This window comes from Mugil cephalus, chromosome 3 (assembly GCF_022458985.1).
Source record: "Mugil cephalus isolate CIBA_MC_2020 chromosome 3, CIBA_Mcephalus_1.1, whole genome shotgun sequence".
Classification (NCBI taxonomy): Eukaryota; Metazoa; Chordata; class Actinopteri; order Mugiliformes; family Mugilidae; genus Mugil; species Mugil cephalus.
Genome location: NC_061772.1, coordinates 29,123,937 through 29,145,566, shown reverse-complemented (window position 1 = coordinate 29,145,566; position 21,630 = coordinate 29,123,937). Strand labels below are relative to the sequence as shown.

The 21,630-nt window shown below is 41.7% G+C and overlaps 1 protein-coding gene across 1 annotated transcript; it reads right to left on the bottom strand.

Moving 5' to 3' along the window:
• Positions 1-416: 416 nt before the first annotated feature.
• jph3a (junctophilin 3a) lies at positions 417-18,131 on the bottom strand. Its single transcript, XM_047580306.1, has 5 exons — positions 16,750-18,131; positions 9,615-10,395; positions 8,421-8,545; positions 5,413-6,665; positions 417-2,111 (listed from the first exon to the last, which is right to left on the bottom strand). Exons 1-5 carry the CDS (start codon positions 17,129-17,131, stop codon positions 2,031-2,033), a joined length of 2,622 nt encoding a protein of 873 aa, XP_047436262.1. The 5' UTR covers positions 17,132-18,131; the 3' UTR covers positions 417-2,030.
• Positions 18,132-21,630: the final 3,499 nt, after the last annotated feature.

Here is a 21,630-nt window from a genome sequence, read left to right as displayed (position 1 = left end):
TGCATCAAATAATATTTGTTTTATATTTACACATGATGGTGACTTTATTGTATTATTATACAGCGGAATAATCCCCGTGTCCACATATGAGGACAAGATTCCTTTCAAAATCTACTTCCCTTTCAAAGACGATGCTTAGTTTTTATACTTATTAGGTTCTATTATTTCCAAATCCTCAAAGCGAAATGGCAGAAAAACCATCCCTGAAAAAAAAAACATCATTTGAGTGTATTTTAATGTTTTTAGTTTGACCCAAGTCCCGCCCACTAACATGGAAGGGGGTGGGGCTTGTATGACCTGTGCTGCAGCCTCCAGCCACCAGGGGGAGCTCTGCTCTGATCTTTACGCTCGGCATCAACAGAAACGTTTTTATCGTTTCTCCACGAATCATTTGGCAATAACCACACGACACTTAATTAATTTCAAACATTTCATTATTTTCTCCACATTAACTTCGAAACAACCTCATAAACCAAAGAGTAAGAAAGAGCATGCTCGGGCATGCAATGATGTCACAACATGATGATGCCACTGGGTGCGAAGTATAAAACATACAGTAGCAGTAGAGTTTCTTTTTAATATCATTCATAAACTCATAAGGACGTTTTTCTGTTATCCACTGAGAGTTAAAAGCTAGCGTTTTTTTATTTTACACCGCTCTCCGTGTCTCACGTAGCCTCGTGTTGCTGGATAAGAGAGACGAGAGGGAGAGGGAGAGGGGGGAGAGGGGGGAGAAACTCACAAACCGACACCAGAGTTGAGCAGGCTTTAAACGTACATGCTGAAAAAAATCTCATCCGGCCCGAAACAAACAAAAAAAGTGTCTGGAAACGACACCGTTAGAAACCCCCACGTTTTTTTTCCCGTTTGGACTGGGAGACAAAAACAGTGCATGCCATTTTCAGGATGTCAGGACTTCAGGAGGGAGGGGGGGGGGAGGTTTTTAGAGTGGGGGGGGGGGGGGATGGAGGAGGTTGTAGGGGGGGTCAGCAGGGGTTTCGTCGAGGCTCGGGGGGGTTTTTCAAATTTTCAAATAAAGTTTTGAGACGGAAAATGAATAAATACGAGGCACTCAGCATTCTCTCTGTCTTGCAAACTGCAAAAAAGTAACAAACTCTGAATAATAATAATAATAATAATGACACATACACGTATATAGTAGAATTAGTGGTTATAACATAACAGTCTCCAGGCTGTACAAAGGGGCAAGGCTGAATCCACCTCAGTATGTCAGCGTGTTTCTAGTGTGTGTCTTTGTCTTTTTTTTGCGTGCGGATGTTTTCGTGTTGGCTCGACGTTAAAATTTCCCACGTATGTTTTGTGTAAATAAATAAATAAATTTCGGGATTAGACTAGACTGTGTCGATCTCGGTGGGATGGATTAAAATAAGTACGTGGATGGATGAATAATCCGGGGGGGGGAACAGAATGGTGATGTTAAAGGGATAGAAAAATGCACTTTTTAAAACTTCACACAGCCTCATGCAAATGGTTGTGTGTGTGTTTGTGTGTAGGTTTTTGTGGTGGACAAAAAAATTTAAAAAACAAAAAAAACAAAAAAAAAAGAGAAAAGAATAATGACGGAGCCCTTTAAAATGGATCTACTCTTGCAGCATAGTTCTGTTGTGTAGCGCATAGTGCGAATAGAGGAACTGGTTGGAAAAAGGGAGGAAAAAGGAAAAAGAAGGGTTGAGGATGGAGGGTTCCTCATGAGTTGCTATATTCTCCTCCCATCCATGATAATTTAAAGCTGCACTCTTTAACCACCCCCCTTTCTTCTCCTTCTTCTTCTTCTTCTTCTTTTTTGTTTTTTTAAATCTCCATATGGTCGCAAGCTTAAAATAAGCAAAAAGGAACCGGTGCTTTTGGTGGAAATGGGCGTCAACAGATGGTGGAAAAAGACAGAGTAGCTGTGACTGTAGAAAGGCTCGGCTGTGTCCGTCACTCAGGCCGCGGGCTCCGGTCCGTCTCAGCACGTAACAATAGAATATAGTTATCAATAAGTCTTAGTAGATCATACCTGTATAAGCTTAAATAAAGAAGTGAATGAAAAGAATGGCTACTCCAATATTGAGTAAAATGACCATAACCACCAGAATAGAGCTGGAGCCCTGGAGGAGAGAAGAGAGAGAGGAGAGAGGAAGCGGTTAGACGGGAACAAAAACAAGAAACAAACAAACAGATACACTTTGGTAACATGTGTCTGGACCCGGTTCAGACCCGCGGGTCCTGATTAGGGATGGGTTCAGATACTCGGTACCATAGTGGTCCTGGTCTATAGGTAGCAATCAGACTGATCTGGCTGCTTCATTTGGTGCCAGTGAGGTTTTAATTAGCTTAGCCGCCTTAGCTCTATTGCTGCATGGATGGAAGTGAACCTTTAAAATGTCTAAGGCCAAACATTTGTCAAAAGTTTGTCTGGACTTCACCTTAAAAGATGCAACAAGGGAGGAAACACCTGGAATTAGATCCAACATCTGACCAACGTAGCATTTTATTAACAGACCAGAGATGTAGCGTCTTTGACCCCACAGCAACAGAGTTAGCAGCACTTTTATTTTATATTGGTTCATTTATTATCTTAGTCTTAGTTGTATTTTTATTATTTAAATTAATATTCTGTTCAACGTGCACGTCACAAAATGCCTTAAAAATAAAAAAAGGCGCAGTTTTTGGACAAAGATTGTACCTTTTATGTGCAGTAGAACACAGAACAAAGCATCGGTAACATGTGTCTGGACCCGGTTCAAACATGGCTGCTGCTACAGAACGTGCTATTTGTTGTGTTCGCCCTGTTCAGACCCGCGGGTCCTGACTAGGGATGGGTTCAGATACTGGGTACCATGGTGGTCCTGATGCTGACTCTATCGGTAGTAATCAGACTGATCTGGCTGCTTCATTTGGTGCCAGTGAGGTTTTAATTAGCTTAGCCTCCTTAGCTCTATTGCTGCATGGATGGAAGTGAACCTTTAAAATGTCAGAAGTTTGTCTGAACGTCACCTTAAAAGATGCAACAAGGGAGGTAACGCCTGGAATTCGATCCAACATCTGACCAACGAAGCATTTTATTAACAGAGCAGAGATGTAGCGTCTTTGATCCCACGTCAGCAGAGTTAGCGGCACCTTTATTTTATATTGCTTCATTTATTTCTTAGTCTTAGTTGTATTTTTATTATTTAAATTAATATTCTGTTCAACTCGCACGTCACAAAATGCCTTAAAAATAAAAAAAGGCACAGTTTTTGGACAAAGATTGTACCTTTTATGTGCAGTTCTATCTGAAAACAGTGGCTCAGTATCTGCAGCTGTTTCAGAACCACTAACATTGCTATTTGTTGTGTTTGTGTTAGGACACTGAAGGCGGTTTTAAAGTGATGAGGAGATGGTTGCCACGATGGAGCATGTTGTTTGTTGAGTTTTAAACTAGATTTATACTTCTGTGTCAAATATATGACGCAGGTTTAGCCACGAAATGCAATTAAAAGAAGCCGTGACACAGACCATGGCAGCAACTGTAATTGATCCGAATCACATTTCCTATTTTCCTTCTGCCTCCTACGCACCATCAACTCAGGACGTCTTCTCTTTTTTTTTCTGGGCTGCACCGACGTGAGCTCATGTTCAGACCTGATATTACTGATAAGAGTCCAGCTCTTTATTTGCTATTTAAGAAACAACTAACGTGTAAAATACTGTCCAAGCAAGTGTCAAAGCGTTGATGCTGAGTGTGCGTTATGATGTGAAGACTTGGGGAGATGAGAGACATTTTGGAACAAACGTGATCGGGAATTGTTTGTCGTAACAGAGCTAGTTATTAGTTGGGCTTTAAGCTGGGTGTTTGCTCTTGCGTCAGGTATATGACGTAGATTTAGCCCAGAAATGAAACTAAACTATATAAACTGATCACATCTCTCAGCAGCTTCCGCCTCCTACACAACATCGACTCAGACGCCTTCTCTCTTTTCTGTTTTGCTCTAATTCCAGTAAAAGCATCTGTTGTTCAACCTTTTTATTAGCACCGACGTTATATTTGCCATTCAGTTCCGCTCCCTGTCGTTTGAATAAGCCCCAGATCTGCGTTCAGATCACAAATATCCGGCTTTAAGTAGCTTTGAAATGTGTTCACCACCACTTTTATTTGCTACGTCAGCAAACAAACACCGACAGAAGAGCAATGAATCACGTTCTGCTGCTGTTTCAGAACCACAAACAGGACTATTGGTAGAGAGTCATTAGGATGTGAAGGCTTAAGGAGATGAGACTGATTCTGGAACAAGCTGTGAAGTGTCTCAGCTCTATTTTATTTATTTTTTCATTTATTTTATGTCCAGTGCTTTCTACTGTTTTAATAGTTGCATTACTTTAGCCAGCAGCTGCCATTTAATTTGTCATTATGTACACACATAATGACAATAAAATGATTCCTGAATGTAGAGATTGTAACTTAGGGATCAATATTCATGTATTATTATTTGAAAATTACTAGGGACTAGAAAAGTTCCGACTTCCTCCCACTCCTTTTTGAACAAACGCGTTTGGGTTGTTGTTGTTTTTTATGTTTACTTTTGTCTTTATCTTGTTATATGTTTAATTACTACTAGTAGAGTCTCGTGTCCATCCAGGCCCTGAAAATACTTCCAGCTGAAAATGGACGACATAAAGCGAATTCCTAATTCTTTAGATTTTTGATGTTGTTGTTAATCCTTCAGAACCCAAAAAGCTTGTGTTTTTTTTTTTTTTAATTACCGTAACTCAACAATGGACAAAACTCTAAGTGTGGCTGAACACTGGGAAGTTTCAAAGGGTTTAACTAACGTAGTTTTTTACCGACAAATTCCTCCAAACAACTTTCTCTTCCTGGGTCTCCCCCCAATAGCATCATCATTACCGTAATGGCATCTTTTTTTTCCAGAAAGCAAAACTTCCCAGTATTCAGACACACTTTGAATTTTGTGCATCAGTGAGTTACGGTAATTCAAATACCACAAGCTTGTTTTTATAGCTTTTAGATCTTAACCCCTTTATGACCTGAGCATCTGCACCTGCACATAAAAAAAAAAGCTTGCGGTATTTGAATTACCGTAACTCAGTGATGCACAAAATTCAAAGTGTGGCGGAACACTGGGGAAAAAACAAAGCTGCCATTACGGTAATGATGAAGCATCACTGCTGTTGGCTGCAAATTGGGGAGCGACGCAAAACCCAGGAAGAGAGAGCTGTTTGTAGGAACCACAGTGAGTTACTGTAATTGAAATACCACGTGCTTTAACATATGAGCAGCGATACGTTCAGGCTTTAACAGGTCTCTGAACTGTAATTACTATTAAGCTGCTAAAGTGAAGAGTGTTGAGTTGACTGAGGGTGGATTAAAGGGCAGGTTTAGATCACAGTCTTTTTGCCTTTTGAACTCACTGAGTTTGATTTGAGGGTGAGATGCTCTCCTTCCTGCTCCAGAGTGATGGGCTGAGACTTGAGGGGCGGGGAGAGGGTGAGGTCCCTGTGCAGCGGCCACTCCTCCAGCTCCGCCCCCACATTCAGGTTGTCCAGCATCTGCACAGAGTCCATGGATCCCTCTCTGACCGGCCGGAGGCCTCGGGATCGGAGCCGGCTGTTTTTGGGGGCCGCCGGGGACTCCTGACCCAGCCGGTCACGGCCCGAGTCGGGACACTGGAGCCTCATGTCCACCGTGTAGTCGTTCATCCTCTCCTCGTCCTGCTCCGTGAGGCGCGAGTGGGCGGGGCTCCACCTCAGGGTGCTCTCAGCGGTCCAGCCCCCGGTGAGGCCGTCCAGCCTTTGGTCGATAACAGCATGCTCGCTAAGCTTGTGGTTGGAGGGGTTGTGCTGCTTTGGGTGGTGGTTGGAGTAGACATGCTCTCGAGGGCTGTAACTAGACGAGACGTGGTCCTTTGCATTGTGATTGGAGGAGATATAGTCTTGGGGCTTGTGATTGGAAGAAGCATGCTCAGAAGTCTTGTGATTGGACATGTTATGCTCCAAGGCCTTGTGATTGGATAAAATGTGCACCTGCGGCTTGTAGTTGGAAGAGGTATGCCCGCAGGCCTTGTGATTGGTGGAAGAGTGATCCCATGTTTTGTGGTTGGAGGACGAGTACTCCCTCGACTTGTGGTTGGAGGAGGCGTGCTTGGAGGGCTTTTGGTTGGATGAGGAGTGCTCCCACGCTCGGTAGGAGGAAGCGTGCTCCCTTGTGGACTTGTGATTGGACGAGGATTTCTCCCGCGGCTTGTGGTTGGGTAAAGGGGCTTGCTCGTGGCCGTTGATCTGGCCCTCCTGCTCCTCCAGGAGGGACGGCGTGGTGGAGCGGCTGCTGCCCCCCCCTCGGTCCGGGTACATGTCGTCCGTCCAGTTGTTGGCCCCTCCCCTCGGCAGGTCCACGCCCCGCCCCTCCACCAGCACCTGGATCTCGGCCCCGCCCTGATCGTCCACGGCGCTCTGCCGCATGAAGCAAGCGTTTCTGGGGCGGTGGGCGTGTCTGGGGGGGCTGCGGGGGGGCGAGGCGGGCACGCTCAGCACCGGGCTGAGATCGGGCGTTATCACGGGCGGCGTGGTGTCCGGAGTGCACAGCTCCGGACTGTCCGTTCCCGTGGAGATGACCTCGTGGTCTTTGTCCTTGGCGTCCTGGTGCTTGGGCCTCTGACATTCGAGCCCTGTGAAAACAGAGAGAACCGGTGAAGTGATATTTGGCTCAGATCCACAGCAACAAAAAAAAAAAAACTCCACTACGAGTGTGTGTGTCTGAGCGTTACTGGCATGCAGCGGGAACAAAACGGAGGGAAGAGAGAGGAGCTCTGTGGATTAACTGAACTGATTTAATTTGAATTCTCTCAGGCTTATCCTTTTGTAGTTTATTCCGAGATCAGGATGTTTGCACACTCCGCAGCGAATGCACATATTTGACATGTGACTGTTGTGCTAACTTTCAGATACTTATCCGTTTATGTAGATTTCACTTTAAGATAATGAGTGCAGCTCCATCGTTTAGTCACGACTCGTGACTAATTGTTACAAAGCAGGTCTCTGTGGGGAACTAAAAAAATAGAAGCAGTGTAATAGAAGCAGTGAAGCTGCAAAAAAAGGGTTTGTAGTTTTCAGGCTGAACTGTAAAACTATGAGGTTTTATTTACTTTTTTTTTTTTTTGAACCTGCAAAAACATGATGAAATTAACTTTACTTTCATTATGCTAACACTTAGCATTAGCATGTAAGTATTTTGTAGGATGCTGGTGTTTATTTACACTTTATTGTTTATTTAAACTGAACTGGCAAATAAGAAATGACATTTTTATTTAATTTAGTTCATGTTCGTGTAATAGAATTAAAGCTTTAACTGATTAAATACACATCAGACATTTCTTCTAGCGCTTCCATCACGTTTAAACTTTCCAAACAACAAAATTAGCACCTGTTAGCATATTAAGCAAAGACCTATAATAAGGTAAACATTAGCCTAAACCTGCTAAACACGTTTTCTCTGTGTGTAAAAAATATCTAGATGGAACAACAAAAGTAGTGTCCATTAGCATGTTAGCATATAACAGTATTCATTGCGTTAGCATTAATTTCAAACAGAACCATTTGAGCCAAACTGTGTGACAGAGAGTTAAATAATCTAAATCGCTTTCTTGCTATTTCGATCTAACGAACTAGCTTAATAATGGTAGCATTCAAATGAGGTTTTTTCAAATAAAATTACACAAAGTCTGGAGCTTCGATTGCAGCTAGTTAGCTAATTAGCTTTCAGCCCAGCTAGTTTATCCATTGCTGCATTAGTATACGCTAGTATGTTGTAGCATTTATGGATATGTATGTAGCACATTTATATAGATATTTATGTAAAGCATATGCTATATATTTATATGGATATTTATAAAGAATAAATTATGATACTACTTTGTTTTATTGGTTTATAATCATTACTTCCTCTTGCTTATACATTTTTATTTTGAAATAAAATTATTCATTCATTCATTCATATTAGCATGTAGCATAGCAGAGAGTGTAATAAATAAACATGTGAAAAAAACTTTTTTAAATTATTTTTAATTTTAATTATCATAGGCTAAACAAAACAAAACATTATTTAGGCTAGTTAGCTTTTAGCACAGCTGGTTAATAAGATGCTACATTTTTCTTAGCTTTAACCACCTCATATTATGCTGTAATTAAAACAATCAAACTACCAGAAAAGTAAATTAGTCTTAGATTCTGGTATCACAGCTGTTTTTTGTGAATCCTAATGGACAAAACATACAATAGGTAGAATATCGGCTTATTACTAAGTGTAATAAATGTATGTTTTTATATATTATATTATATTATATTATATTAAGGTTGATTTTGATAGATTTTTGTTCCTACCCTCTGCCGCTGATCATATATGTCGTAACATTTCGTCCACTCACCATTGCCGTAGATGTGAAAGGAGGGCGAGAGCTCTTTGGCAGCGATCCGAGCCAGGCGACACTCCTCCGTGGCTTTCTGCGCCACCCCTTCAGCTGCCTCCGCCTTCCCACGAGCGTGGCTCATCCTGAACGGCACAGGTAGAAACACTGCGGTCAGAAGAGGACTTTTCCATTTTAGGGTTTATTGATCGTCCTCATCCGTGGAGTTCTGCTTTATTTGGCCTTGTTTATAACCAAGGAACAACAAACTTCAGGTTCTCTAAACAAATGGAAGTAAATGGAAGTTCCTTTCTTAAAAATGTCCCATCAAGATAAAAACAAATAAATTCGCCGTCCAACCCTAAACGTATGGAATCTCTTCTGTGCCTAAATCCATGAATAAATGCACAATGATAAATGTGTGTGTTCATCATAACATTCAGCCATTAACAGACACGTTTAATGGTGTTTTTTAATTATAATGAATTGCTGTTTTTGGCTTATTTATTTACCTCCTGAGACCCTGCGTCCTCATATGGGTACGTTAAGTTTTGGGTTTTATTGCAGCTTATTTCAGCTTCATTTAAACCGATTGTCCTCATTAGTGGACGCTTTAGTCTGTCATCTAGTGTTAGCAAAGGCTAAAACTTGCTTATTAACCAAATTTAACAAATTAGCAATTTTTGTTAGTTAGCAAGTACTCGTATGAGGACGTTGGGACTGTTTGCAATTCTGTCTTTGCACAGCCATGTTCAGGTATTAAAATAAACAGCTTTGTATTTTGTATAATTTAAATAATGACATAATCCCAGTGTCCACATATGAGGACTTTTTTTTTTTTTTTTTCCAAAAACTACTACTTCCTGTTCAAAGATGGTGCTTAGTTTTCCTCTTGGAGGAATTAAAAACACATAGCAAATAAAAGCTCCGGTCTCAGGAGGTTAATGAATCTTGGCACAGAAATGATTCCATAAGTGGAGACCATCCTTGTTAAAGCTGTTCAATTGTAACTGGGATAAAAACCAATGATACAATTTAATGTCTGGGGTTAAAATATCTTTAGAAGTATTTAAAAACACGGCCAGATCAGCCTTTTCAGAGGGGAATTTGTAAAGGGCCCCCACAGACCCCATTCAGTCCTAAATATTTAAAACATAAAAAAACTGTAAGACAATAAAAAGACCTGATAATTTCCTGATTTCCTGAACATCCTACCTCGACATGGCGATCTCTGCTTTCTGCTTGGCGATGTCTGCGGCTTTCTCAGCCGCCTCCACAGCCCGGTCCACCTTCTCTCTGATCTTACTGGCCCTCAGTGGGATCAGGTTCTTGCGTTTTCCACTCACGAGCACGTTCTGCTTGTACTTTCCTTCCTCTTTGGTGCCGTCTGGGAAGGTGGTGCACCCGTACCCGTGCCTCTTGTTCGCGGCCCATTCGCCTTCGTAATGCAGGCCGTCCGAGCGCCGACTCACGCCCCAGCCGGCCCTCTGGTCGCTGCGCCACTCTCCGGCGTACATCTCGGTGACGGTGGCGTCGACGGGGGCGCCCTGCTCGCTCTCGCTGGCGTTGGAGTGGATGTCGGAGGCGGCGGAGCTGACGGTGCTCATGCCGGCCTCGCTGCAGAAGGAGCTCTGCTTGCTGAGCTGACTGGCCAAAGAGCTCTTGGACTCCGACCGCCGAAGCTTCAGGCCGCTCAGGATGGACTGCCGGAAGCGGCCTTTCCTCTTCCTCTGGCGTTCGGCCTCGCTCGGAGCCGTCAGGGCGAACCCTCCCCGGCCCACTGGGCTCCCCGCCAGCCCGGCCACCACGCTGTCCGTGGGCGTGGTGGCGGCGCCGTCCTCCAGCACAGCGGGAGGGCCGTGGCTGTGCTCGGAGCGGAGGGAGTTTATGGACGTTCGCAGAGGGAAGAGGATGACGGCGGCCATGCCGTACGGGACGCTCTGCCGTACGCCATAGCCGTGACGCATCCCTCCCAGCCACTGGCCTTGGTAGGTTCCTGGGAGACGGATAGAGGGAGATCGGAAAGAGTCAGACATGATATCGATACTGGACTAAAGAAATAAGTGAAGCAGTGGTTCGTGAACTGGAGGTTAATTTCAGACACAACTATAATGAGTTGAGGAAAACCTGACGCCTACATCCCTAAACTTAACAGGAATGATGTGCATAAAGGTTATATTGGCATAAAAATTTAATATCTGGAAATATTGGTATTGGGTTTTGTAGCTGATGCCTCCATGAATGCAGCATATGATGTTTACCAGCACACACTTACAATAACAACACGTGGAACAACAAGCTAGCTCACCCAGTGGCCGACTAAAGTTGTGTCTTTGGGTTGGAATTATCTCCAAGTGTGTCCTATGGGTGGTAAATTTGCAATTTTCAGTGACACAACCCTTCCTTTAACTGAGAAAAACAATCTGAGGTGGAAAGATATCAATCTGAAAATCATGGAGTGTAACCAGCCACTTTCGATTGAAATAAATAAATAAAATATCAGTTTTCCATAACTCATGTTGAAGCTTGTGTCTTATTTTGCACAGAGAATGTTTACATTTGGAAGTTATGAATGCATCCAGTAGGACATCACAGTAAAATTAGGCAGACTGTGTTCATTTCACAATTTTTGGTGTAAAAAAAGCTTGCACATTTTGGTATCAGCCGATATCCGAATCTGAAATGAAGAGTTGGACAATATCGGCAAAAAAAAAGCCAATATCGAGTACGCTTAGTTAAATCTGTTCACTTGGTGCTTTTGCCAAAAAAAAAACATCCAATCTGTTTACTACCACATGGCAGTTGTAGTAATGCTGCTTGGCCACAGGGGCAGCACTGAGCAGTAGTGGCCTAGCCAAGTACAAGTACAAACCACACCACAGAACAAGACCTTTTTTCTCATTGAGATGAGATTCATTAAGCCTATGAACATTTAGAAACGTTGGGCATTTTAACATATTCTGGTTTGTTGAAAGTGTATAGATAGACGCCATATTGCCAGTCTCTTCAGAAGGGTTAGAAATGTTAGAAATACTACAGAACCAACTGGAAGCACATATTGGCTCAACATTGAAGCTGTGAAAATAAATAAATGAAACACTTGAAATAAACCAAGGAATCTGGCAGAAAGGCCCATATGTGCTTTGTTGGAAAACAGGCCGAGCCGCAGCGTTTTGGCATATTCGAAGGAGGGGGCGTGCGGAAGATGAACAGCACAAAGTACAACAACACAAAGAGAGGAGTGTCGCGTTTTCTCCCCGCGTCCTCGTCTCCATCTGCACCAACAACAACAACAACAACAAATAGGATGAAATAAAGGCTGAAACGGACACTTGGACCTTCAGAGCGGAGGTGAGCTCTCAGGAGAAGCTTTTAAACACTGCAGGTCTTGTGTAGGTCGACGTCTTCCAGCCGCCGTCCTCACATCCTTCCTCAAATTCCCAGAGGTGGCCAGAGCAAGAGGTGAGGCAGAGTTTCATGTTTCTGGGCAGGAAGCTCGACAGTCATCAACGCAGACAATTAGCTTCCAGCTCAGAGAGGCTCAGACAAACTCTGGTCTCCACAAAGAGATGAACGTGCCTTTAAAACTCTAACTAAACGAAGCCAAGTCTTCTAATTCTTAATAGTTTGGAGTTTTCTTGGCCTCAGTCTCAGTGCGTTTTACAATTAGCTGCTAAAGAAACTGATGATTGTTTTGTATGATCCTATTTATTGTGAAACATGAGCCAAAGAATCTCCGGACAGGAAGGACGTCTTTCCCTTGTCTATCATCTTCGTTCATGTTTGCAGAACTTTCCTTATCATCTGCTGTTATTGTAAATATTTAGATGTTTTAGTTTAATTTCTTAGCTAATCTACTACAAATATTTTGAAACGCAAAAGCTCTTAAAATATCCAAATTTGGATAATTCTACATCCAAACTTAAAATGCATTTTAAAAAAGTGTAATTCGTCATTTTGAAGCTTTTTGTTGGATCAGATCTTTGGTGTTAAAACGTAAAACCAAACACTATAACACTATTATCATCTGTTACTATTTTAAATGTTTTCTTTTCCTTTTTTTATTTAATTCCCATTTACCATCTGTCAGGGACATTTTCATGCCTCCAAAACTTCTAAAACAGAGACTGGTGGGTCGGTTTTAATCATAACAGAAAAGTAATCTGCAGTTTACTTTCATTAAACGTTTTAAAGTAATTGCACTTTACTAATTAAATGTAAATTTAAATAAATTAGCCGCTTGTGTTGATGCTTTTGAAGGTAAAAGTTGTCCTGCGCGGCAACTGATGCATATAATAAAATCAATATAATATAACAGTAAAGCACTTTTTCAATAAACTGACAGAATTCACTCTGTACAATAAACTTCTAATGTTGATTTATTAACATTTTATTTATTTATTTATTATCTTTGCATACTTCTGCCTATTATCTGTTGTTATTGGTAGTGTTGCAACCAAATATAGGTTTATTGTGACCCAGTTTCAGGCGTCTGTTTTTTTTTTCTTTAGTTTGCATATGGGAATTTGTTTATTTATTCATTTTTTTAAAAAGCTTGATTATTTTAACTCCACACATGTAAATAAGCAAAATTCACAGATGTTCTTTCACATCTTCTTTTAAGCTTTGAGCAGTTTTAATTAACACTTTTAAAATCACACCTTGTTAAACAAACTTAATATTCCTGTGTTGCCTTTGCACCAGGTTTTCTTTCAGAATATTTACACGTTTAAATTTACAATTTTAATTCCCAACTAACAGTTTCAATCCTCCAGAAGCTATAAAATAAGATTATTCTGTCCCAGTTTCACTCTTGATAGTAGTTTTTCTTTTCTTGCCCATTCCGAAATTGATCAGGAACGTTTTTCAAGCCTCCAAAAGCTCTGGAATAGTTTATCTGCTTTTATTTGCAGGTCTCTCCTTATTACTTATGTCAGAAACCTTTTTGTGTCCCAGTTTGACTCTTGATTGTGGTGTTTTCTGGATTATTTCTATATATCTACTATATTATTATTGTAAATATTTCCATTTTCTCTTATATGCACCAACACTAATCGATCAGGAACCTTTTTCAAGCCTCCAGAATCTCTGGAATGGACCCAATTTTACTCGTAGTATTTGTTATTGTTGTTATTAAAATCCATGCCCAAGTTTACAGTTTCCACATTTTTTAGTCTAAGTCTGATGGCAATAGGGAAATTGAAATGCTGACATTTTACCAGGTTATCTGCTTTGACATGCACGTCTCTCATTATTATTTATTATTATTTTAAATATTCCCAAACTTATTATATTAGGAACCCTTCCATGTCCTAGTTTGCCTCTTGATAATAGCATTTTCTGGGTTATTTCTATATTTTGTCTTTATTGTTATTGTAAATATTAAAATTTTCTCTTTTATGCACCAACTCTAATCGATCAGGAACCTTTCTCAAGCCTCCAGAATCTCTGGAACGCACCCAGTTTCGCTCTCAGTATTTCCTCTTTCTTTCTTTCTTTTTTATCAAAGTCCATTCCCGGGTTATCAGTTACCACTTTCTATATTTCTTATTTCTTATTATTCTCTATTATTTACTGGGTTATTTCTATATTTCTTCTATATAATTGTTGTAAATATTTACAATTTTCTTCTTTTATTACCCAATAAAACCTTTTTGTGTCCCAGTGTCACCCAGGTTATTTCTATATTTCTTCTTTATTATCATTCTTTCTTTAAGCATCAACACAAATTGATCAGGAACCTTTGTCAAGCCTCCAAAAACTCTGGAACAGTCCCAGTTTCTCTCATAGCAGTGTCTTTTTGTCGGTTTTATCCAAAAAAAGATCCCATCCTTTCTTTTCAGATTCATGTAACTCCTGTTTACCATTTTAAAAGTCACCTTCTGTCTTCCATAGCTCCATTTACAGCTTCGTGGACCAGGAGCTGTCCGTGGTGCTGAAACCTCCGTGGTGCTGAAACCTCTTATAATATAGCAGCATAACACTCTATGTTCTTCTCCTTATTGTTGTTTTTTACTGAGCGTTTCCTCTGTTGATGAGCCCGTCACTTTGTGTGTGTGTGTTGAGGGAGAAAACCTGCACATTTACTGGGTTGTGGAAAATGTGTCAGCTCGTGCGTGCTATATTCATCTGTCGGCGGTCGTCCACGTGAGCGGAAGAGAGAGGCAGAGCTGTCCCGTGACGCAGTCTCTTTTTTTTTTTTCTTCTTCTACTTCTTCTTCTTCTTTGCTCTTTTCTCCATCTTTTTTTTTGGGGGGGGGGTTAGGATGCAGGTGTGGTGTGATTTCATTATCTGTCTGCATGTATTTATTAATTTATTTATTTATTTACTGAGCTCCATGATCTGGGTCCTTGGAGGCGGTTGTCAAACGGCCTCAATTATGTCCAGGAGTGGGGCGGGGGTGGGGGGGGGTGGGATGGGGAGCCAATCAGAGAGCAGGAGAGCCGCGAGCTGGTCTCTAGTGACACGCTGACCTGCTGTCTCCGCGTTGCCATGGCGACGCTGCATCACAGTGATGCGGAGGGGGGAGAGGGAAGGTGTGATTTGATAAACAGGAGATTTTTTTAATTTCGACCTCGTTTAAAGACGTTTGTGTTGTTTTTGTGATGTCACCACCGGGGCCACGCCTGGAAATGCAACGCAACCAGGAAGTGAAGCCACACCCCTGTCATGTGAGACCCAACAAAATGCCCTCTGTCAGTCTGTGTGTCTTATATGTTTTATCTTTTGTTGTCAGTTTGCGTCTCTTCGTTGTCACCTGAAATCTTTTTTTAACCTCTTTGCATCACTTTTTTGTCGTCTTGCATCTTTATTGTCATTTGACTTCTTTTTGAAGTTGTTTTGTGTCTTTTTGTAGTTTTTTTTTTGTGTCTCTTTGTGGTCATTTTGTTTTTCTACTGATTTCTCATCTCTCTATTGCTGTTTTGTCTCTTTGTTTGTTTTTGTATTTTTGTGTCTTGATTTTCTTTGTGCCACTTTGCAGTTGTTTTATCTCTTGACAGATTTTTTGTGTCCTTGTCATCGCTCTACGTGTTGTTGGCGCTGTTTGGATTCTTTTTGTGTCTCTTTGTCTCAAGAGTTGAGTTTTTTGTGGTTGTTTTGTGTGTCGGATCCATTACTTTATTGTTGTCTTGAACCTTTTTGATGACATTTGTGTTTGTGGTCATTTTACTCAACTTTTATAGTTGTTCTTTTTCTTCCGTGTAGTTGTGTTGCTTTTGTTTCTTTGCATTTTGATTTTTTTTTGTTTGATCTCTTTGTGGATTTCTTGTGATCGGTTTTATGTGTCTTTGTCATTACTTTATGTGCTGTCTTATTTTTGTGCCTTTTTAGTTGCTTTTTGTAGTTTTTGTGGTTGTTTTGTGTGTTTTTACTTCATTTTATAGTCAGTTGCATTTTCTTTGTGCTTGTCCTGAAGCTTTTTAGTCACATTTTCTGTTATTTGTGGTCATTTTATTCAACTTTGTAGCTGTTTTACATATTTTTCACTCTCTCTTTGTTGCTACTTTGTCTCTTTGCGTGTCTCTTTTTCCTTTTTGCCTTTGTTGTCAGTTGAAGTGTTTTTTGATTCTATTTTGAGCCTTTTTGTGTCTCTTTACAGCCTGTGTACTTTACTTTCGAGTTGTGAGCGGGGAAATTAAGATTTTTTTGGCGTCTCTTTTGTGTGTCTACGTCTTTTTGTTGCCACTTTGTGGTTGTTTTCAACCTATTTGCGCCTCTTTTCTGGTAATTGTGTGCATCTTTTGAACCTCTTGAGTCTCTTTATGCTCATTTTACTTTATTTTGTGGTTGTTCGACTCTTTTTTGTATTTTTTTTTTCACCCGCAATTCTTTGGATCTCTTTGAAGCCATTTCACTCAGCTTTTTTGCGTCTTTTTGTAGCAGTTTGGTCTCTTTACGGATGTTTTGGAGTCTGTCGTGGCTTTTATTTTTGCTTTGAACCCTCTGGTGCTGCTGTTGGTGGAAAAAACTGTGGCTTATAACTTCAGTATTTGTTCCACAGTGCTTCCTGCCACAGAAGATACACACTGGCACTCCTCTACACATATATGATGCTACAGAACAGGGCTTGACCCCCTGGTGCTGCTGGTGCTGTGCCTGGTAGGCCTCTTCAGTAATCTATCCGTGTGTGTGGATGTGACCTACATGTTATTTATGTAGCCTGCATCGGAGATGTGTTACAGTTGGTTCCAGCAGTGGGCGAGGTAAGCAAGTTGCTCCACTTGCAGGGCCGAGGAGCAGCAGTGAGTCTGGTTCTCTGATCTATGAGCTGGTGTAAGGTCTTGAAACAGAAGCTGGGGGAGGATACGGAGGGTAGGAGGAGGAGGGGGGGTGTAAAGTGGCTCTTACCTCCGTCAGAGTAGGTTTCGGTGCCGTACCCATCCTGCAGCCCGTTGCTCCACGTTCCCTCGTACCGGGCCCCGCTGGCCGTGCTCTCCAGCTGCCCGTAGCGACCTTTGAAACCCTGCGTCCACTCCCCTCTGTACTCCCAGCGGCCTTTGCTCTCCACGCCGATGCCGTGCCGCTTGCCCTGCGCCCAGGTGCCCTGGTAGCTGTTCCCGCTGGGCCACGTGTACACGCCCAGGACCTCGAAGCCGTGGCTCCAGGCCCCCGCGTACTCGCCCTGACCCTGGGGCCCCGTGCAGACCCCCCGGCCATGGGCCTTACCCTGCTCCCACCCCCCGCAGTACGACCCCCCGTCATCAAAGTCAAACCTGCCTCCAGTGGACATGCATGAAACAGGTTTAGGGCAAATCCTTAGAACGTCAAGAAAAAAAGAAAAAACAAGAACTCCCGGTTCACTCAGAGGGAGCGAGGAGGGAGGAGGCCTGGTTTGAAGCAGGTAGCGTGGAGGTGTGGGGGGGGCTCCCTCGACTGTCCCTCTCTCCTCTCAGTTTAGGATGTAAAACGCCGGCTTTTTTGTAAAGAGCATCACCTCACGATTGAAGAAGCAATCCGAGCCTCAGCGACAGGTCTGGAGTGACAAACGCGAAGAAGAAGCGACCGTGCATGCTGCTTCCCATGGGCATGCAGGCTCAGAGTGCTTCTCATCCTCCACCACCACCACCTCCTCCTCCTCCTCCTCCTCCTCCTCCTCCTCAACTTCCTCCTCCACCTTCCTGCTCCGCGCAGCCGTGCAGGCCCGTCGCCTCAGCCGTGCAGTCGGGGCGCTCCAGACAAGCGAGGCCTAGGCTTCTTTTTCCAGCGGTCCCACAAGGCCCCTCGGAAGAGCAGCTCGGCTCAATCAGACGTTAAGAGCATCCCCACATCCCGACGGATACAGGACGGGGATGATGATGCTGCTGCTGCTGCTGCTGCTGCTGCTGCTGCACTCATACGCCATTAAAAAACAAAAAAACACAGAGAAGTTGAAGATATTCCCCTACAGCAGCAGCATGGCCTGGAAACAAGCTCAGAGACACACACAGACCGACGCACACGCCTCGGCAGACGTAGACATAGTGAGGAGTGTGAAAATCTCTCTCCGGCTCCTATGTTTTTTTGTTTTTTTTTTTCCTCCTCCTCCTCCACCTCCTCCTCCTCCTCCTCCTCCTCTCGGCTCGGCTGTGATCTGAAGGGGATGAGGATGCAGAATCGGAGGACAGCAACGTTACTCCTCTTCTCCTTTTCCTCGTCCTCTCCGCTTCGCCATTTCAAATCCGGATTGTTGTTGTGATATCCCAATTCCACCAAGTCATCTGTCCCCCCTCTTGTTTTTTTTCCTCTCTCCCTCCCTCCCTCTCTCTCTCTCTCTCTCTCTCTCTCTCTAAAACCTGCTCATTACAGGACTGTTCCACCCCAGCCAATACCCCTCCCCCACGCACACTCCTTCCCTCTTAAAGAGATAGAGACGGAGGGATGGTGCGATGAGCTGCATGCACAGAGCTGCTCGCTCGCATCGTTTCCCTTCGGGGATTCAGCCTCCTTCTCCTAATTATCCAGCCTCATTTCACTCGCTCTCTTCTTCCCAGACTCAAATCTGGTCAGTCAGCAATCTGTTTTCCCTGATAACGGGGAGGTGGGGGGGTTTGCACGTATCATTGATCTCTCCCTCGCTAATTGTTGTTAGTCTCTTTTCGCTGTCATCTGGAAGGTAAACCAATGGACTGGAGCTGTCACTTGACTGAGCTTCCACTGGAGACCACAGAGACCTGGGCTGACCCTTCTTCTTCAGCAGCCACAATAAATGACGCCGTTTTCCTCTGGAGCAAGAGATGGGGGAAAAAACAAAAACAAAAATAAGATGTCATACATGCAGACGTAAGCAGACAAACTAGCACCAGCTCCACATAATTAACATAAATAAAAAGACTGAAAGACATATAAATATATGTCACTATGGAAGAGCTCCTCAAAAGTAAAGCCAAAAGCAAGTAGAGCTCCCCCTGGTGGCTGGAGGCTGCAATATAGGTCATTAGCTCCTCCCTCTCCATGGTAGCAGTAAAAATTTGGATTATCAGATCAAATTAAAGACAACTGGACCCAACAATGATCCATAAGAATTAGTATGAATTTGGAAAAGTGGATTAGCCTCAGTTTCAGATAGTTTAAGTTAGTTTTAGGTCTTTTCACCTATGATAAATGTCACTAAATAAAAGATGCTAATGCTAATAGATAGACAGATAGATAGATAGATAGATAGATAGATAGATAGATAGATAGATAGATAGATAGATAGATAGATAGATAGATAGATAGATAGATAATTGTATTCATCCCAGTAGGGAAATTAGGTAATAGCTTTACTAAGAAGTAGCTAACGTTAGCCATACCATGCTGTAGCTTTACAAGGATGACGAGGAGTGATCACAAATATCCAGCCCTCCAGAACGTACACAATAACGCCACAATAAATGACGCCGTTTTCCTCTGGAGCAAGAGATCGGAGAAAAAAAACAAAAATAAGATGTCATACATGCAGACGTTAGCAGACAAACTAGCAACAGCTGCACATAATTAACATAAATTAAGAGTGAAAGACATATAAATATATGTCACTATGGAACAGCTCCTCAAAAGCAAAGCCAAAGCAAGTAGAGCTCCCCCTGGTGGCTGGAGGCTGCAATATAGGTCATTAGCTCCTCCCTCGCTATGGTAGCAGTAAAAATGTGGATTATCAGATCAAATTAAAGACGACTGGACTCAACAATGATCCATAAGAATTAGTATGAATTTGGAAAAGTGGATTAGCCTCAGATTCAGATAGTTTAAGTTAGCTTTAGGTCTTTTCACCTATGATAAATGTCACTAAATAAAAGATGCTAACGCTAATAGATAGATAGATAGATAGATAGATAGATAGATAGATAGATAGATAATTTTATTCATCCCAGTAGGGAACTTAGGTGATAGCTTTACTAAGAAGTAGCTAACGTTAGCCGTACAATGCTGTAGCTTTACAAGGATGACGAGGAGTGATCACAAATATCCAGCCCTCCAGAACGTACACAATAACGCCACAATAAATGACGCCGTTTTTCCTCTGGAGCAAGAGATCGGGGAAAAAAAATATAAAATAAATAAGATGTCATACATGCAGACGTTAGCAGACAAACTAGCAACAGCTGCACATAATTAACATAAATAAAGACGGAAAGACATATAAATATATGTCACTATGGAACAGCTCCTCAAAAGCTAAGCCAAAGCAAGTAGAGCTCCCCCTGGTGGCTGGAGGCTGCAATATAGGTCATTAGCTCCTCCCTCTCCATGGTAGCAGTAAACACAGCAAGAACTGGGAAAAAATGTGGATTATCAGATCAAATTAAAGACAACTGGACTCAACAATGATCCATAAGAACTAGTATGAATTTGGAAAAGTGGATTAGCCTCAGTTTCAGATAGTTTAAGTTAGTTTTAGGTCTTTTCACTTATAATAAATGTCACCAAATAAAAGATGCTAATGCTAATAGACAGACAGATAGATAGATAGATAGATAGATAGATAGATAGATAGATAGATAGATAGATAGATAGATAGATAGATAGATAGATAGATTACTTTATTCATCCCAGTAGGGAAATTAGGTAATAGCTTTACTAAGAAGTAGCTAACGTTAGCCACACAATACTGTAGCTTTTCAAGGATGACGAGGAGTCATCACAAATATCCAGCCCTCCAGAACTTAGGAAATAACTTAAGGTATAACTTTATCAAAAGAAAAAAAAATACAGCATAAATTAACGTTACCTGACACTAAATGAACCACAACAGCAGGTTTCTGTGCCTTGATTCCAGTTGTTTCCCGTAATGCATCGATCCATTTACTTCTCTTTTCTTTGACTTTCGATAACCTGTAAAAATATAAAATATATCTCTGGCTGCTTTTCAAATCTGTTGCTACAGTCAATCGCACAAACAGCCTCTCACCTTTTTTAAAAATTTAGTTTTACAGCTAAAACGCCATTAAAATCTACGATTTAAGCTAATGCTGCTAATCTCCATGTTCAACAGTCACTTTTTTACCACTCAGTGGGCGTAACCATGGAGACTAATAAGCCCCGCCTCCTCCATGTTAGTGGGCGGGACTTGGACCAAACTAAAATACTCGTCAAATATTTGATTTATTTATTTTTTTTCAATAATAGTTTCTGTCATTTTACGTAGTTAATATCATGTTGATGAATGTTCAGGTGACAATTATTTGAATTTTAGTTCGTTGTTTGACGTTATACAAATAGGATGAGACATAATGATGACGACCAGAGTTGCCATGACAATTTAATTGATAAATATAATAAGATATATTAATTATATATATATTATAAATATATATATATACACACACACATGCTTATGCTTTTTTATCATTACTATTATTGCTAGCTTTTCCAATTTCCACATTTTCTAGGACTGACGGACATGAGACACATTAACCCAATGTAGTAAATCATGAAATCAAATTAAATCAAGTCAGCTGATCTTTGTCAGATGTGGACATTATGGAGAAGAATCACCCGGAATTAAATAAAAAGAAAAAGGTTGTTTGTTTGTTTTGTTTTTTTTACTATATTTATGGAGGATAATCAGCTCATGGAGTAATGTTAAGATGTTAGCGCAGATGTGACATTTTCCAGTTGGCATTTTGTGTTTGACATTTCCCTTTTTAATTTAAACTCTGGTAAAAGTCATCCTCTGCAGAACGAGACGCGGGTGTCCATTGAAGCTTAACAAACGCACATCAGTCCTCAGTGGAGCTCTTTTTGTGTCCATCAACAATGAGGACAAAT

Bases quoted from the DNA above. Each gene is read 5' to 3' on its own strand.
- jph3a (XM_047580306.1), bottom strand. From the start codon at position 17,131: ATGTCCACTGGAGGCAGGTTTGACTTTGATGACGGGGGGTCGTACTGC. The intron at 10,396-16,749 runs GTAAGAGCCACT...TCCGTCTCCCAG, and splicing joins CGAAACCTACTCTGACGGAG to GAACCTACCAAGGCCAGTGG. The intron at 2,112-5,412 runs GTGAGTTCAAAA...TCTCTCCTCCAG, and splicing joins TCACCCTCAAATCAAACTCA to GGCTCCAGCTCTATTCTGGT.